The sequence below is a fragment of the Artemia sp. Qi Xiang Cuo genome, chromosome 8 (genome assembly GCF_049724085.1).
Source record: "Artemia sp. Qi Xiang Cuo chromosome 8, ASM4972408v1, whole genome shotgun sequence".
In the NCBI taxonomy this organism is placed as follows: domain Eukaryota; kingdom Metazoa; phylum Arthropoda; class Branchiopoda; order Anostraca; family Artemiidae; genus Artemia; species Artemia sp. Qi Xiang Cuo.
This window is the reverse complement of record NC_142801.1, coordinates 4,306,233-4,323,616: the sequence shown is the minus strand read 5'-3', so window position 1 is coordinate 4,323,616 and position 17,384 is coordinate 4,306,233. Positions and strand designations below refer to the sequence as shown.

Genomic DNA, 17,384 nt, shown 5'->3' with positions numbered 1-17,384 from the left:
TATTGCTAATTCTATGCTCATTTCCATAGTTCTGTTGTGTGACATTCATTCATCATTATCAGAATCATTTTAATGAAAACAGCTGTCATAGACACATTTAAAAAAAATGCACTAAAAGGCGCTGTTTTTTACATGAAAACATTTTTACATGAAAACACTTCTCTACATTTTATTAAAAGCACTTATAAAAAAAAGGAACAAAGGAGTTACTAAGTCTGTTTGTGCGGCACGAGGCGGGCATAAGTTTGCTTTTGCTTCTGGTATTTGCGCGGACAGGCATTTTAGGTGGTAATATTGTCCTATGTACAGGACTAGACAATAAAAACTGGCCAAAACGAATCATCAGCTGAAAACGGCGATCGCGAAGGCTTGGTATTTCAAGTGACTTCAGAGCGGAACTGTAATCTACATATTTGTCGCAAAGAATGATCTTTACAGCTCGTTTCTGGATCCCCTCCAAATCATCACTTAAATAATCTATGTGATGAACTTGTGGGCCCCAGACGGGACACGCATATTCAAGGATGGGTCGAATAAAAGTGAGGTACGCTGTTTTCAGCTGATACACTGGAAAACCTAGGCGGCGCATCGCCACCAGTGTCCGCATAGCATAATGACATTCATTATAGTGACATTCATCCCCAGCTCCTCTAATGAACTCATATTGCCTATACAAGAAAAGCCAACTAAAAAAACACGATGGAATTCTTACTTTATAGCATGTTGTAAGTATCGATGAATCAAATTTCCTTGTTTATTTTCCATTTTTATTTGTTTTTTAATCAGTTTTCATCAATTATAGTACAAGCCTCTCCCTCAGTAGGTTCAGTCAGTCAGAGAAAAATCCTTATAGAAAATAATATAAAAAATGGTAATCTTGGGTTACTATTACCATTTTTTATAGTTTGGGTAGAAGCACGGCATCTTTTTTTAGGTGTACTAAATCGGCCTTGCCGCACTTTACACGACCTGACACGACATTATTGGGTAAACAGCGAAGGAATTACCACTCAGTTGGTAAAATCCCTCCTAACTGGCCCAGGAATTCTACTACGCATACCCTACAACCGAATTCTCTCTACTCCAAAAGCACATTAACTGAGTTAGCTTTCACTTCTTCCGTTACGGGCAAATTTTATCACAATGAAAACATTCGGGAATGTTGAAGCGAATGAAATTTGTACCCCCCCCCCCCAAATTGACCCCTGATGTTATTGCGTGTACCCTACAACCGAATTTGCTCTGCGCTAAAAGCCCGTTAGCTTTCGCTTCTTGGGCAATTTTTTTTTTGCAGTAAAAACAATCCATCTCATTCGGGAATGTTGTCATGTAAGAGGAACCTGACAAACAAAAGACACTAATAAATGGAAAGAGAAATATACAAAAAAATTCAATATTATAAACAACTAAGCAATAGATAAAAGAGAAACGCACCTGGATTGGCTCCTATCAAACTATCTTTATTCTGCCATTTGGGAATTTTGAAGTCTAACGTCTGGTAGAAAATCATCAACATTCCAGCAAAAAAGCCAGCAAGGAGGGTGTAGAAAATAACATAAAAAATGGTAATCTTGGCTAGAAAATAAATTAACAACATAAACATACAAAATAGATAATTGTTGAATATAGTTGGTTGAAAATTATTTGTTAAGGCTGTTAACGGAGTCAGTCGGACATGAATTTGAATCTTTGAAAGCCATGTAAAAGCCTACAGTAGCACACGAGTGCTACTGTACAGAATCCCACCCCAATTTAATCGAGATTCCATTCATCATTCTCATTAATGCAGACAATAAGAATTGAACCCGTCCTCACAGAGGCCCAACAGCACATGGGCAACAAATACAATATATGTTGATGTTGACCAATATCGCTGACCCCCCCCCCTCCCCCCAGTAATCTGATTAAAAGATTTAGATGCATTTACGAAAACACGATATATAGGCGTGCATTTTTCAAAATCTAGAGGAGCAGCTTTTTGTTGTTGATTGATTCTGTTTAAATGAAATTACCAAAACTCGTTTTTTTTTAAATATGGGGACGAGGGCAAAAATCTAGGAATCAACCCTCCCCCCCCCAACATACAACCTGACGTTCCTGAATACCTCTAGCCTCCTAATTTGGCCCGAAAAGATCCAAACCCAATAATAAAGCAGAATTATTAATATCGTTCTTGGTCCCCACCATGTTAGGTCTTGATCTGCTGTTCCCTTCTGATTCAAATGCTTTATAGATGGAACCTGAAGTATTACACCTGACTAATGGAGGTCCAACAACCCCTTCTGATACACACTCTGATCAATATGATTTACATGTCCCTTCGAAAGGGTCTGGTTCGTCTTGAGCCATAGAAAATAATAAACTTCAACATCAGCTATTACCTCTTATTTTGTTTGTAACTCATCTGGCAGATATCCTGAAGGTAAGAATTTAAGGAGCCCCTCTCAGTATTGGATAGTATTTGGAGGCAAAAAATTGGAAATCTGCCCACGTTTCCCCTCAAATATTGCTGAAACCTAACAGTCTGTCTTAGTAAATGCCTGTCCCAATTATGAGAATTTGTCCCCTACCAGCGCTGGACCTCAAAAAGGCACGAATAGGACATTAGCTTTTATACCCCAAAAGTAATATCTGTATATTTTATTAGTTTGGTTTCTCCCATATATGGGATAGTGGCCAAGGCCCTACAGAAAGCGAGTATGTTTTTCTTAGGGATTTAACAACTAGGCCCGAAGACCAAAAGATTCAGTATTGGGATGCTGACACAGGTGCTTTGATTATTTTATTTCTTTATTGAAGTACTAAGAGGGTCTTGGGGAAGATCATTACTCGAATCATTCTGGTGATGTCATGATTACAGAAACTGAGGACCTGCTACTCAAGAAAGTGCAGTAGAAAATTGTGCTGAGATCCAACAATATATCCTGGTTTCCTTCTGCAAAGGGCGACCATTCGCCAAAAATCAGAAACAGAGCACTTCACCCCTCCACCCCCACGGAGGTCAGAACAGGACCAGGCTCCTACAAGGCACATATTTGATACTAATTCTTACAGTGAACCAAGTTTTGATGAGATGCACTGATTCAACAAGATATTAGAGGCACCCTCCCCCCTCACATACACATACATTAAATTAGTCCCTGATATCACAAATAAGTTGAAACCGCATATAGAATATTACTTCCAACTAAGTTTGGCTGAGATCCATGAAACCTGTTTGAGGGTTCTTGGAGATGTGAGAGCCACTCATGGTAAGTGTCAAGACACCAAAAATTTTGAAGCCTTCTCCCCTACAAAGCTCAAAATGGGAACAGATTCCAAAAGGTGCTGCTAAGACATATACTTCCAACTGCGTTTGGTTGAGATCAGACCATCTTTTCTAGAAGATGTTCTAATGACATCAATTTATGGCCCTTTCTACCTCTCTAGGGAACAAATAGTGTTTAGACACCAAAAACTCTAATGTCCCTCTAAGTTTAAACTAGGATCCAATAACCCCTTTTACTACAATTCTGAGCAAAGAATTTAAGGATGCATCCCCCCTCACAATACAATCTCCAAAGCATATCCGGGACACTAGCTCTTACTTTCTAACAACAAAAATTATGCACATGATTTACATATTTAATGCAACCTTGTTATACATTAAAATGATTAGTAGAATGTACAGGAATAACACTCCTGCAGTTAAGGAAGAAGGTTTTTGTTGTATTCCCCATTTAAATGGACTTTGTAATAAGCAGCACAGTAAAGGCAATAGGAGAAAGCATAACAAATTGGGGAAGTAAAACTCTCCTAGACCTAGGTTATGATTAAATAAAAAAAACAAGTTTTTTAAACTGAAAGTAAGGAGCGACATTAAAACTTAAAACGAACAGAAATTATTCCGTATATGAAGGGGGCTGTCCCCTCCTCAACGCCTCGCTCTTTACGCTAAAGTTTTTTTATTGTTTAAAAAAATAGAGTTGTGAGAAAGTCAAACTTTAGCGTAAAGAGCGAGGCGTTGAGGAGGGGACAGCCCCTTTCATATAAGGAATAATTTCTGTTCGTTGTAAGTTTTAACGTCGTTCCTTACTTTCAGTTAAAATAACTTGTTTTTTTTATTTATTTTTTGAACGTTTTTGTACTAATACAGGTTTTGATTTTGGCTTACCGTACATGAACAATTAAAACAAAATTTGTATATTATATTTGGTTAAATGGCTTTCTCGAAACTTGTTTATTTTTATTTACGAACGTTTTTATTAGTAATAAATATACGTAACTTAGAATTAACTTACGTAACGAACTTCTATATTCATAAATTTTTAACACGTATATTAGGGGGTTCGCCCCCTAGTCAATACCCTGCTCTTTAAACTATAGTTCGAATTTTTTTTCCAGTTCTTTAAAAATGACCTCTTAATCACAATCAGTTGATCAGTTGAAAATTTTTTTTTTTATTTAATTCCTGATCTTTTTCTTTAATAATGCTGGGAAATCCGGCGCCCCCGTCATAGTAATGTCCCTTCCCCCATGAAAACTTCCTTCATGGAAAGATCCTTCCATATAGCCCCCGACCCGCTCCTTCCCCCACCTACCAGAAAAAATCTCCTCTGAAAAAGTCTGTATACTTCCCAATAACCAATACTATATGTTAACATTGAGTAAAGTTCCTAACTTTCAGCCCTCCCCCTGGGGGCTTTGAGGGATTAAGTCATCCTAAAAGGCATATTTATAATATTTTCGACCATGCTGAACAAAATGGCTATCTCAAAATTTTGATCGGGTGACTTTGGGAAAAAAATGAGCGTGGGAGGGGGCCTAGTTGCCCACCATTTTTTTTGGTCACTTAAAAAGGGCACTAGAACTTTTAATTTCCGTTCCAATGAGCCCTCCTACTATATTCTAGGACCACGGGGTCTAAACGATCACCCCTGGAAAAAAAAAAAAAAAAACAAACAAACAAACAAACAAACAAACAAATAAACACGCATCCGTGATCTTTCTTCTGGCAAAAATGCAAAATTCCACATTTTTGTAGATAGGAGCTTGAAACCCCTACAGTAGGGTTATCTAATACGCTGAATATGATGGTGTGATTTTCATTAAGATTCTATAACTTTTACAGGGTCTTTCCCCCTTTTTTTGAAAATCAGCCAAATTTTTCTCAGGCTCGTAACTTTTGATAGGTAGCACTAAAATTAATGAAAGTTATATATTTGAAATCAGCATTAAAATCTGATTCTTTTGATGTATCTATTGGTATCAAAAACCCGTTTTCTAGAGTTTCGGTTACCATTGAGCCGGGTCGCTCCTTACTTACAGTTCGTTACCACGAACTGTTTGATGATGATTGAAGCATCCTATGTGAAAGTGTTAGCAAAATGAATGAATGAACTTTTAGAAGTTTTGCGAGTTCAGGGTGCCTGAATCAAACACCGAGTTCAGGGTGTTTGAAGATTAATGCTAAGAAGACTAAGTTGCTAAGGCTAGGAATAAGTGAAGATGAAAAGGTGGCATTGGGTGATCAATCAAGTGGACAGCTTCACTTAACTAAGTAGCATTATTAGTAAAAATGGTGGGTACAGTGAAGATGGTAAAAGTAGAATAGTCAAAGCCCACCGCGTTTCTTCACAGTTAAAAACAAGTTTGGAAGCATAGGAAACAAAGCTGCAAACCAACATTAGAATATTGGAAGCTACAGTAATGACAGAGGTCAAATATGGTTCTGGAGCATGGGCGCTCAAAAAGAAAAATAAACGGAGGAGGATTTGCTAGGTGTTTTCCAGAGAAATCGCCAACTGACTGACCATATTTCAAACAGTAGGCTGTATGAAATGTGTAGTTCAATCCCACTTTCTGAGGCTATAATGAGAGAAAGGTAGAGATGGCTAGGGCATGTTCTGTGAATGAAGCATGACAGATTGCCCAAAATCGTCCTTTTAGCAAACTGTCCAGGGCTAAATGAAAAGCAGGTTGTCCTTGGTTGGAATGGGAGGATGCTGTAAAGAAGGATTTAAGAGAAACGGGAACTTCTTGGTAGGGTGTGAGGAGAGAAGCTTTGAATGGCTTATGAAGGAGGAGGGGCGTGGCTGTATTAGCCTCGAGGAAGTTGTAAGGATTTCTCATCAATAGTTACAGCTCACTGAAGCACCTCAGTTGCTCACTGTAGCTCACTCAGGCAGCACCTGAGGCCAACACAGCTGCTCATGCTCCTCCTCCATCAAAGTCTATTTAAAGCTTCCCTCTTTAGAAATATCCCGAGAAGTTCAGACTTCCTTTAAATCAGTCCTTACAACCTTTTCACACCCCACTTGAGGACAGCCTGAATTTTGTTTGATCCTAGATGGATAAGGAAAAAAGGATGACCTTTGGCAATCGGTCATCCTTCATGTGCAAATTGTATCCTAGTCTTTTAAAATTTTTCTCTTATTTTAGTTACAGAAAATGAAATGGAACCCAAACAATATAAATGTTTTTACTTTTATAATTATAGTAAATCAAATAATATTAACATTTTGATTAATAAATATCAGTACATGTATATTAAACTTACAATACAATACACATTCATTTGTATTTTTTTCAGTAAAGTGCAAATTCTGTTCTGGCCTTGGGAAGGCAAGGGGTTTTGAGCCCAACTTATGTTAATTTCTGTTCGTTTTGAGTATAATTCGGTTATGTATTGTAATTTCTGTTCATTTTCGGTTTCATTTATTTATCGATGCTGATTTGCGGTAGTTTCATGCTTGGTAAATTATTTGATTTTATTTTTTCTCATTTTTGGTTTAATGGAGTTCTTTACTTTTCTTTGAAAAACTCATTTGGTGGAAAAAGTTTTTCCAATTAATAATAAAAAAATCCATCTTTCAGAACCATACTTGACCACTGCAGCTTCCAATATCCTAATCTTGTTTCCCAGAATTATCTTCCTGTAATTCTAATTTTTTTTTTTACTGTGAGCTGTTCTACTGTTAACACCTTAACTGCATCCACTATCTTTACTAGTTACTACCCACATAAGCGGTGCTATCCATTTTATGATCTTTTTTTCTTCACATCACCTTTACTTATTCCTAGTCCAAGCAACTTAGTCAAGCAACCTAGTCACTTAGTCATTTTAATACAAATTTTCAAGCCTATTCTTGCACCCTGAACCCTCAGAATTTCCCAAAAATCATTTATTTTGTTAAAATTTATATTTAGGACATTCAAAGCATCTGCAAAATCTAAGTCTAGGATTATTTTACCTTCCCATTGGATTCTATGGTTTCACAGAGCCTTTACTAAGCTCCTCAGGAGGGCCAGAAATAGCACTAGGTTACAATAAATACAAAGACTGGTGATCTTTTTTTAATCAGTATTACAAACCAGCTACTAATGAAAGACGGCACAGAAAATGACAAATAAAGCTAAGAGAGGAAAGGAAATAATAGATGAAAAATAAAACCAAAAAAGGGTGAGAAAACGAGGATTTTGTCAGCCAGTGGCAAAAACATGAAAACGAAAAACAAGCAAATATTTTGACAAGGACCTCCGCCAAGTCGTCCTCAGTGCTTAACAAAAAAGAAGAAAAGCAAAAAACACAACAGAAATCTAACCCTTTGAAGTTTACTATACAAGATACGAACAGACACTGAATGAAAGACCAAGACAAAACCAATAAAAGACAATATTTACCAAAGATATTGAGCAAGAATGTTTTGCCTTGCAATACTTTTTGCTTGTCTGCAAATTTGGTTTTCATTAGGTATGCAAATAGGTTCTCTTAAATTTGACTTAGTGCAAATATCAATTGAGTCTTTTAGTATTAAATTGTTATATATAAGGCTTAAAGAAATGTCTCTGGTGTCTCTATTTTTAGCCACGTTTCTGTTTATATATTTTTATAATGGCAAGCCATTTTCCTATAATGGAAAATGGCAAACCTGAGAAATTTATATATAGCCTAAGGCAATCTAGCCTAAGTGGTTGCCAGGCTAGCCCCTCTGCATAAAACTCTGAAAACTACTTTTAAAAAATTCTAAGATGATTTTAAGCTTTCTTTAAATCTTAAAACCATGTCATTTACTTTGCCCCACCTCTAATGGTCAAACCACCTTTTTTAAGTAGTTTTCAGAATTTTAATGTCTTTTGCTGGAGGGGCAGACACTAAACTAGTATCTCTTACTTTTTTGTACATAGCCTATGTCTAATGCTAGTAGGAGCCAGGGGGGGTGTAGTGTAGATCATCATTTTAGCAAGATTACAATTTGAATGAGGAATTTAATGGTACTAGGTCATTCTTTTGTTATTATAGCATATTATTTCGGCTAAAATTCTAGTTCAGCTACTTTTTGCTATCTTGGAAAGGGGTTAGGTTAGAGAAATGAAACTTTCAGTAATGAGCCCAGTGCCAAAAACATACTCTGGGAAGGTATTGCCAAGCTTCCATGTTAACTCTCTTCTGATTTTTAACTCTTAGAAATGTACCTACTTGACAGGACTATACCTATTGAAATTTTGACAAAATAAGATTTTACCTTAATTTTCAGTTTCTTTTTCTCTGGTTTTAGTTCTGAAAATGCAATTCCTCCCATGCCCACCATTTTCCCAAACACATCCAATCAAAATCTTGAGATAGTCATTTTGTTCAACATACTTGAAAGGTTCAGAAATTATGTATTTGAGGATGACACCCTCCCCCTACATCTCTCAGGGCAAGAGCTGTAAGTTGATCATATAAACTTTGGAGGGGACTTATTGGATTACAAATCAGAAGTTTTAGTTCCCTTTTTAAGATTCAGAGTGATGGGAGGATGGATACTTCCCCCCAATATCTTGTACTTTCCCAAAATGCATCCAATAGAAATTTTGAGATGGTTAGTTGTTGTAGGAACTCCAAAAAAGGCTCATTTGATGGAAATTGAAGGGGCTATGCTAGTGCCCTTTTTAATAGCCCTGTCATTTGAAAAGAGTTTTAACCCATATCAATGGTTTTTTTTTACTAAATTAATGTTTTTGCAGATCTTTGAAACCTTATAAATTGGGATTGAGTAAAGGTGTGAAGCTGAAAACCACAGGAGATCTGTTTCGCAAGGTTTCATTTTCATAAGACAAAAATTGGTAAATATTGAGCAGTTCATATTATTGACCTACAAATAAAGTGAACATACCACTAGATGTAATTTTGTATGCTCTTTCTGAATACCACATAATAATTGTTTTTCTTGCAAATTCAATTTTAAGCCTGTTTAGGACCAACAAAACTATAATTTCAATGTTTTTTGGTATAAAAAGGCTTAAAACACTGGCTTCAAACTCACTATTTCATTTTCAACTCCATTTGGTTAAAGTTATATAATCCAGAAGCATTGATTTGTCACAATTAAGTTGGATAAAAAAATTCAAAACAATTTTTCCATTTTTTCGTCCACTGTGTTTCTTCTGTTGGCTTTGGTATTTTCTGACATATAGGTGAAATGGCAGTTTCAAGTGGCATAACAGAATAAGAAGATAACATGGCAGTTTTATTTTGAATTTTTTTTTTATTCATCTCAATTTTGACAAATTAATGTTTGTGAATTATACAACTTTTACAAAATGGATCTATAATGAAATAGTAAATTTGAGACAAATATTATAAAACACTTTTCTTTCTAAAAAATATAGAATGACATTATTATTTTCAAGGATTCTAAAAGGGCTTAAAATTGAATTTGCAAGAAAAATAATTATTATATTCAGCAAGAGCATAAAAAATGGCATCTATTGGTATGTTCACATTACTTTTAGGGTATTAATATGAACTGCTCAATTTGTACCCAAATATGTTTAAGTTGTGAAAGGTCATTGCCCTCTAGAGGGAGAAGAAGTGGGTGTAGGCACTTCAAAATAAATTCCCATGACATGCTTTAGACTGTAAACCCATCCCTGAAATTTTATATTTTTTTTAACCTAGCTCCTTTCAGGATAGCAAAAAGTAGCTATACTCTGAATCAGAATATACCCTGAATTGTTGATAGCAAAGTTTCAAAAATTCAGTACTATTTTTGTCAATGGCATTTGAAAAACTTCAAACAGTAGAAAAACAGTTGAATTGAAAATCAAGTATTTTGTAGGTTAAGTTATAACTTCTTTGTGTGGGTACAAAAATGAAATATCTTTTGACAGGGGCATCCCAAGGGGACAGGGATGGCGCCCCCCCCCCTCCCCAATGTTTTTGGCATTTGGCAGAAAGTTTGCTAAATTCTTGATTTCAGCAGAAAATTTGACATAAATCAGGTAGCAATTTGGTAAAATTTACAAAGATCCCCCCCCCCCCACTAAAATAAGCCTCAGGATGCCCCTGCCCTTGTAGCCCCTTTGAGGACTCATATGGAATTTGCATCAAAATCAATTATTGAATTATGAAAGAGCATAAAAAAGGCATCAAATGATGTTTTCCCTTTCATCCTAGCTAAATTATAGCACCACCTAGAAATTTACCAAATTTTAATAGGTGTCATGTAGGCACATTTCAGGATCCTCTAGAGGGAGAAGGAGCATATTTTAAAAGGTATCAAAGGTCAGCACCCTCTAGAGGGAGGAGTGGAGATTAGTACTTCAAAATATTTTCCTAACCTAACCCCTTTCCAAGATAGGCCTAGCCAAAAGTAGCTAGTAAATATTTACCAAATCATATTATTGAGTTACAACTAAAGTGAATAGGCCTATACCACTCAATGCCTTTTTTATGCTCTTTACAAATATAATGATTAGGCCTATTTTTGTCAGAAATGAATTTTAGCCCCCACCCTATATATAGACTAGCAATTCAGGGTATATATTTGCACACTAAGGGGGTGGGGGGAAGTTTAAACTTACCTCTCATTTAGCCTACATCAGAAAAAAAATTACCCCCACCCCCCTAATGCACAAATATATGCCCTGAATTGGTACATATAGGGGTGGGGGCTAAAATTCGTTTCTGAAAAAAATTATTATTATATTTGTAAAGAGCATAAAAAAGGCATTGAGTGGTATAGGCCTATTCACTTTAGTTGTAACTCAATTATATGATTGGGTAAATATTTACTAAGTAGCTACAGTAAAATTTTATCAAATTCTACACCTTAAAAATAGGGAAGATGTAGGAGCTTGAAAAATTTTTTCAGGACATAATTCAGACTCTGAATTCTTAGCCTCTGAATTATAGACTCTATATGAATTATAGACTTAATAGACTCTGAATTATATGAAAGGTTCATTCTCCTTACAGGCTGACAACTATTTTCCAGAATAGAAAAAAGCAACCCATCCACAAATTTACCTCTTATAAGGCTGCATACCTTACAAAATATGCAAAAATCTTACCCCAGCTACCAAATGTCCTTCCCATAAATTGGCTAGTTTCTGAATTCCAGAGATAACTCTTAAATGATTGCCATTTTGTTTCCTTAGGGCCTGATCCACCAAACTGTTCATCTGGCTTTTTATCTGCCATTTTAATGGGTAAGAATCAAAAGTCTTAAATAAAAACTAATCCTTAATACAAGATTCTTTCAAGAGATGAAAGACAAGTGACGGATTGTAAGACTGGGCTGGACTGTCTAAAGATTTTTACAGACACTGTTGCAAAGAAACAATTGTCACTGCCAAACCAAGATATAAGCATTTGATGAAGCCCGAAAACTGTAGTCTAAAACCATAGAAACAGAACAAAAGTGAAAGCCAGATTCTGCGAAGTTCACGGTCAGATTTTGCTGCTAACCTGGAGTCACCATGATTGAGGAACGATTATTTAAGGCAAATAGTGAAAATCTAGCCTCTTTTCCTTTTTCTTTCTCCTCGTCTAAGACTGACGACAAGATTTCTTGTTTTATTCTTCCATTGATTGTAATTACACTGTGCAATTTGGTTAATAAGTCATACCAACTAGAACTAGTAGCATTGCTTCAGGATCACAAAAAATAAGGGTAATAGCTCTATTTAAAGAAGGGTACATTGACGATCCATGGAACTATAATCCGGTCCCTCTTCTATTTGTATTGTCCAAAATATTTGTAAATCTAATTGTAAATCATTTAAAATTTTATCTTTATGCTAAGGATTTCTTTTCATCAGGATCAAAATAGGTTTTAAGAAATTCAATGAGTGTGTTTACGATAGACTTTTTTAATTTTGTTCGGCGGCCTTTGATTTTCGGTCTCACATCTGCATTTATTTTCCTCAATATAAAAGAAAACTCTCGACAGTCTTACCTATACGACCTTTATTAGTAACATGGGTCATTCTGGATTGCATCAGGAGCAGCCGGCATGGCTTATTCCCTACTTTACAAGCCTACATATCGCTAATGAGCTGAAGTTGCGGATGATAGAATTTGAGTTAGCTATGGAGTGCCCAAAGACTCAATCTTCGGTCCTTACATTATTCTTTGTCTGTGCAAATGACATCTATGGAATTTCTAATACGACAAGCCAATTTTAGTTGTGGATTGTGTCAGCCACACCTTTTCAAAACACAACAATCAAAATCGTGAAATGTACAAAGTGATTGAATTCGTGTATCCACTACAAAGGCTTTGATAGGGTACCTTTCCTTCATTGTAACTTACGAGTAATGACTGAAAAAAATTACTGCTTGTTTAACAGTGATCTACTTACTTTAAATATGCAAAAGTCATTCCCTCTTATTTTTTCCAGTATTTGTGAGAGGTGTCTTACAGTGACGGAGCGTCCTACTTAGCGAGGTCGTATGTGCTGCACACTTGACACTTATGTATGATTCCCAGCGATTCTTATAGACAAAATTTTTATTTGAAGTGAAGAATTAATATAATCAAACACAAAGTTTTTTGTTTTTTTTTCTATTTCGCATAAATTTGTATGTCTTTCCTATTTGTCTATGCTGGTCTAAAGTTCTTCTGCATGGATTCTTATTTCTCCATTTTAACCTAACCCCATCCATAGTATCCAGCTGAAAATAATAAAAGTCTTTCCGCTCAGCACACACTTTTGTTCTTCTCTTGAAGCTAAATAATATGCATAGGCTTTCGATGTCCTCATTTACATACTAATTTTTCTTTTTTTGGGATGTTGCACTGACTAAGTGATTTGAACTCATTTAGAGTTCACAATCCTAAAAGCATCCATCTTAGCAGTGCACTGAGAGTTTAGTCTAAGCATTTTTGTGGGTAGTAGCTGGGACCCCAATTCCTTTTGGGAATAGGGGGTCCCTTACTTTTGGTTTCTTTAAGAAGCACCTTAAGAGATTTTTGATTATGAATACTGGATGAAATTGATATTGTACGAAAAATAAATGATAATTATTTACTAGTTTTTTTTTTATAATGGAATATTAATTTTATTTATCTTTTTAATTAATTTTCACCACTTCTTGATGTTAATAAACGGATAATGATGGTGAATTACATTTTACTGATTGTTGAAGGGAGATGGGTTGTATTCGTTTGAGTAGATGGTGTGTAGATTTCTTATTGATTCTTGGTTGAACAATTATTTATGAAAGATAATATTGAATTTGTAAATTTTCTTGTGTTCCATATTAAGGGGCCAATGTGCTCTCAAGGACTTTTCTCATGGACTTATTTTGGCATTAAGTTTTAATATATTTTCCAATGAGCAATGAACTTGTAAACCAACCAAATTTCAATGATTTGGGCCGAAGACGTTACATTAGTAAGCCCACAATGCCGGCAAAATTACTTCGAGAGACCTACCATAGTTAGATTCTCCAAGGCTCACATTCCAAGGAATGTGATTGGCTGTAGGGTATTTTTTCAGACAGAGTTTCTTTATCTGCATATGGGTTCTTTCATATTACTACATACTAATATATTTTACAGAGCTCAAGTATGTAAAATGGTATATGTTTGGTAGGTAAATTCCATCAATCACCATCAAGTTTAACTACTCAATAACACATTGTAAATAACTATGATGAGTCGAGTTTGCTGAGCCAGTTTAAACCACAAATACAATTGAAAATCGCCAAAAATACCGTTAAATGTCGGGGAGGCCAATTGAGGGGGGGGGGAGTAATTGCCCCCCTTGGTTTTGTAAAATATGTTTTTGTGGCATTTTCATAAAAAAAGGAAAAAACCAAATTACCCCCTCCCCTGGATTTCGACAAATATACATTTTTTTTACATTTCTAAAAACACCAAGAAACTCTTGCCCCTCCCTTTCGCATTTTTTTGAATTTGAACACCCTGATTACTTGGTGTTACGGTGGTCTAATGTTTTTAGCTTCAACTTATAAATCTAGAAAAAGGCCTATTGATTATATTGTCAAATACCACGTGTCTTTATTTTGGAATTAAGTTTAAAAACTTTTTCCACAATTTCAGTTTAAAAAAAAAGTAAAGAGCTCTATTAAACCCAAATGAGCAGAAATAAAATCAATTAATCTACCAAGCTTAAAACCACCACAAATCACCAATAATAAACAAATGAAACCCAAAATGAACAGAAATTACAATAAATAACCGAGTCAAACTCAAATCGAGAAGATATTAAGATGATTAGGGATGACGACCCCCATGCCTTTTCAAGACAAGAACATAAATGTGACTTACTGTGCACTTTACTGAGAAAAATGTGGATGGATATTCCTTAAAGTCTGATTTATTTAAAGTTGAAAAAGTTAAAACATTTAACATATATTTTGTGTATTTTTAAAATGTATGAGCGCATAAGGTATCCAAGAAAGCACCGGAGGCTCAGAACCGTGCCAAAGGAGACATTTCGCAGCGAATAAAAATATTATAATTTTGTCTAGTAGTGCAAAATCCATTCAAAATTTTACAGTGCATGTCCAACTAAAATAATGAAACTAGTTAAAAGAATGTATATGTCATTTATTTATGGAAGGTTCCATTCGAACTTCAAAATATTGCTCGAAACCACTTGAAAACACTTGATTGCAATGAAATAAAAAAAAACAAAAAAAAAAACAAGTTTTTTCAACTGAAAGTAGGGAGCAACATTAAAACTTAGGACGAACAGAAATTATTACATGCATAGGATTGCCCCCTCCTCAACACCACGCTCTTCACGCCAATTTTGTTTAGTACTTTTAATAAAAACTCCTTATTATTCCAGTTAAGAAACTTTTGTTTCTCAGAAGTCGTTATTAAAGATTTGGGACATTATTCAAAGTGTTGCGTGACTACTGAAGTGTTGAGAAGAGGGTAATTCTCTTTATACATGTCATAGTTTCTGTTTATCCGTATTTTTAGGACTGCTCCACACTTTTGCTTGGAAAGAACTTTTTATTTTATTTTAATTTCTGATCGTTTGTAAGTAATGCCAGAAAATCTAGCCCTACCTCCATGGAGAAATCCCCATCCCCAAAGAAATATACTCTAGACAATTCAATCCCGGTGAAAATTTTATCCGGACAAGTACCCTTAACAACTCCACGCTTAAGATTGAGACGCAAAAGAGAAAGCAAGACATTTAAAAACAATTTTATATAGGAATTCGGAACATTCTCCCAGTATATAATTTCCCCTGACAAGTTCATCCCCTGGAAACTTCCCTCCCCGTTGAAAATTCCCCCTTGGAAAAACCCCCAGCAAAAATTCATCCCCACCCGGAAATGTATTCATACTTCACAAGAACAAATGTTTATTTATCATTCATTTAAAAAAATCGTTTCATTTATTTATCGATGCTGATTTGTGGTAGTTTCACGCTTGGTAGATTATTTGATTTTATTTTTGCTCATTTTTTGTTTAATGAAGTTCTTTACTATTCTTTGAAAAAATTGTTTTGTGAAAAAAGTTTTTTTTAAAATTAATTATGTGTAAAAAATTGGCAAATTGTATGACTTAAAGACCTTTCCTCTGGGACTGTGGGGGCCATTGTATATCCAAAGGCATAGTTATTAGGCCTTTCAACTATGATCAGCAAAATGGCTACATCAAAATTTTGATCAGACGACTTTGGAAAAGGGCGGGGGAAGGGACCAGGTTGCCCTCCAATCTGTTTGGTCACTTAAAAAGGGCACTAGAACTTTTAATTTCCGTTTGAATGAGCCCTCTTTCTATATTCTTGGACCAATGGGTCGATACGATCACCCCTGGGGGAAAAACAAAAAAGAAAAACAAATAAACACGCATTTGTGATCATACTTCTGGCAAAAAATGCAAAATTCTACATTTTGCATATAGGAGCTTGAAACCACCACAGTAGAGTTTCATGATACGTTGAATCTGATGGTGTGATTTTCATTAAGATTGTAATACTTTTAGGGGCTATTTCTCGTTTTATCAGAAATCAGACAAATTTTCTCAGGCTCGCAGCCTTTAATCCGTAAAACTAAATTTAATGAAACTTATCTATTTAAAATCAGCATAATAAGCTGATTCTTTTGATATATCTATTGGTATCAAATTTAGTTTTTTAGAGCTTTGGCTACTATTGAGCCGGGTCGCTCCTTACTTACAGTTCGTTACCACGAACTGTTAGATATTTTATTAAATAAGAGTAATTTTTGCGATTTATTGAACGCGGTTTGAACATCAAAATGATTTTTTTAAAGAATTTTCTTTTTGTAAAAGAACAAATTGTAGCTTATTGAGCTCTGAAGCAAAATAAGGCAATATTCACTGCGATAGTTTTCAATAAGTGCTTTTGAACGCAATTCAATAATTATGATTGCCTTTTCAGTGCAAAAAATAAAAGAAATAAATTGTAATGCTTTTTAAACGCGGGCCTTTTTCCAATTAGCCAACCTGTAGGCCAATTTTGTCCTAATTTATGATTCGGCTCACTTTAAACTCTTGCGACAATAACATCCTACGGTATTCTAAAACTATCAATTTCACAGTCTTATTTTTTCAGGGATGGAGAACAAACTTTGACAAAGAAATAAAAATAAGGTGTTTTTGAAACCGATATAATCTTACCCCAGTTAGCAGCTGTCCTTCCCATAAATTCGCTTGCTTCTGAATTCCAAATAAAAGTCTTAACTGATTGCCATTTTGTTGGCTTAGGACCTGATCCACCAAAAAATTCCTCTGTTTTTTTATTTGCCATTGTACTGGGTAAGACTAAAGTCTTAAATGAAAATAATCCTTAAGACAAGGGTCTTTCAACAGCTGAAAGACAAGTGAAAGACTGTAAGATTCGGCTGGACTTGCTAAAGATTTTTACGGACATTACTGCCAGAATATTTTATGTATTATTCTATTATTATTCATCCCATGTATGTTTAATAATTTATTTCTTGGCCACTTTGTATGGAAAGAGTGGTCGTAGAAAATAAGGAGGGGACTAATTTGATTGGAAATTAAAATTTCTAGCGTCCTTTTTCTAGGGCTAAAAGTGAAAAGACAAACAGCCCTCCTTTTTGCCTTCGGGCACCCTTGTAATCTCCATGGTATGAGATAAATTTTGAGATAGCCACTTTGT

The 17,384-nt window shown here is 35.2% G+C and overlaps 1 protein-coding gene across 2 annotated transcripts in view; it reads right to left on the bottom strand.

Annotated features, from left to right (window-relative positions):
• The window catches only part of nrv3 (sodium/potassium-transporting ATPase subunit nervana 3), a 62,873-nt gene extending 45,797 nt beyond the window's left edge, over positions 1-17,076 (bottom strand). Inside the window, exons 1-2 of one of the 2 annotated variants that reach the window (XM_089093156.1) lie at positions 16,880-17,076; positions 1,435-1,575 (exon numbers count right to left, since the gene is read on the bottom strand). In XM_089093156.1, the coding sequence (XP_088949282.1) occupies positions 1,435-1,575; positions 16,880-17,009 (271 nt within the window). In that variant the 5' untranslated portion in view covers positions 17,010-17,076. Of the gene's footprint in view, positions 1-1,434; positions 1,576-11,316; positions 11,552-16,879 lie in introns of those variants that run through there. The other variant, XM_089093155.1, reaches the window with a different exon arrangement.
• Positions 17,077-17,384: the final 308 nt, after the last annotated feature.